We start from the raw sequence: 1751 nt of genomic DNA, 5'->3' as shown, positions 1-1751 counted from the left end.
CAGTCTTATGAATTGGGGGTAGAAGCTGTTAAGGAGCCTTTTGGACCTAGAATTGGCGCTTGCGGTAGCAGAGAGAACAGTCTATGACTTGGGTGACTGGAGTCTTTGAATTTTTMGGGGGCCTTCCTCTGACACTGCCTAGTATATAGGTCCTGGATGGCAGGAAATTTGGCCCCAGTGATGTACTAGACCGTACGCACTACCCTTTGTAGCGCTTACGCGCCGAGCAGTTGCCATACCAGGCGGGGATGCAACCGGTCAGGATGCTCTCGATGGTGCAGCTGTAGAATTATTTGAGGATCTGGGGCCCCATGCCAAATCTTTTCCGCCTCCTGAGGGGGAAAAGGTGTTGTCGTGCCCTCTTCACGATTGTCTTGGTGTGTTTGGACCATGATAGGTTGTTGGTGATGTGGACACCAAGGAACTTGAAACTCTCGACCCGCTCCACTACAGCCCCGTCGATGTTAATGGGGGCCTGTTCGGCCCTCCTTTTCCTGTAGTCCACACTCAGCTCCTCTGTCTTACTCACATTGAGGGAGAGGTTGTTGTCCTGGCACCACACTGCCAGGTCTCTGACCTCCTCGATACTTAAGTGCCGATACGACATGTATTGCGATTCTCACGGTTCTATATGTATTGCGATTCAATTCTGTGATTTTATTGCGATTCAATGTAAAAAAATAATATTGCTTAAGATACGATATATCGTCAAAAATAGTATCCCGATATGTAACGGTATGGATTTTTTCCCCCAATCACTATTGGTGTATCTTTTTACTGCAATAAATAATACATTTTGCAGAAGTTAATATTATTAGGCTATATGAGAAGTTCTAGACCTACAGTCAGTGTGCAGAGTTCAGTTAAGGTACTATTACATTTGACCCATCTGAACAGTACAGTTCCTTTGACGTGCCATTTTGAAGTCCCTGTCTTGTGACTCAAATTTGTGTAGAGCCTCACAATCATCACAAATAACATAGCCAGCACTGTCATCATCCTCTTTTACCACCTCACCAAAACTTTCCCAAACATTAGACTACTGTTCTGGCCCTCCCTTCTAGTTCATTTGAACTCTCCATTTTGCAGATTTCTTCTTACTGAATTCAACTCCGACATTGTTCCAAAAAGCATTTGGCAATCGGTGTGTATTTGGCGCCCTACGGTTAGGCCCTAATGTTTAGGCTTAGGCTAGCCTACGCACTAACGCGAGACAAAACAAATAGAAGAAAAACCTKATTGTAGCCTATACATATGAATTGCATAAGAAGGATACATTTATGGATTTTTAATGCGTCGTTTTCTCTTTATTCAGCCCGCCATCCACCCGTCCTTCATCCACACAATATTTCATGACACTAAACCCACCCGCCCTGCAGATATAACCGCGGGGGGCTGTGGGTTATCAGTCAACCCGCGCATCACTAGCATACATAGTATATTATAGTAGTGGCATGTACTGACTGACCTCTTTCTACACAGACCGTTTCATTGAGGCACAGTTGGTTTGATATTAATGCAGCCGTGCAAATGCCAATCATCACTTACATAAGAAAACGAACAGACTGGCTCACTATATGACCGTGAAAATGAGCCCAAAGAAGGTGGCGGTGACAATGTTTTTCTCCGTAGAGATCCACACACTGTTGGGTAACTCCCACGGCATGCCTTGTGCCCTGCCGTTCAAATACAACAACAAGTGGTACTCGGAGTGCACGGCAGAGGGGCGCGAGGACCACCATCGCTGGTGT

General features: G+C 45.6%; 1 protein-coding gene across 1 annotated transcript in view; it reads left to right on the top strand.

Annotated features, from left to right (window-relative positions):
- The window catches only part of LOC111970919 (secretory phospholipase A2 receptor), a 20672-nt gene that overhangs the window by 2307 nt on the left and 16614 nt on the right, over positions 1-1751 (top strand). The window contains 1 exon segment of the mRNA XM_070445870.1: positions 1633-1751. Within this exon segment, the coding sequence (XP_070301971.1) occupies positions 1633-1751 (119 nt within the window).

This window comes from Salvelinus sp. IW2-2015, linkage group LG12 (genome assembly GCF_002910315.2).
Source record: "Salvelinus sp. IW2-2015 linkage group LG12, ASM291031v2, whole genome shotgun sequence".
In the NCBI taxonomy this organism is placed as follows: domain Eukaryota; kingdom Metazoa; phylum Chordata; class Actinopteri; order Salmoniformes; family Salmonidae; genus Salvelinus; species Salvelinus sp. IW2-2015.
The sequence above is the reverse complement of the archived record's forward strand: the minus strand, read 5'-3'. Positions and strand labels throughout refer to the sequence as shown.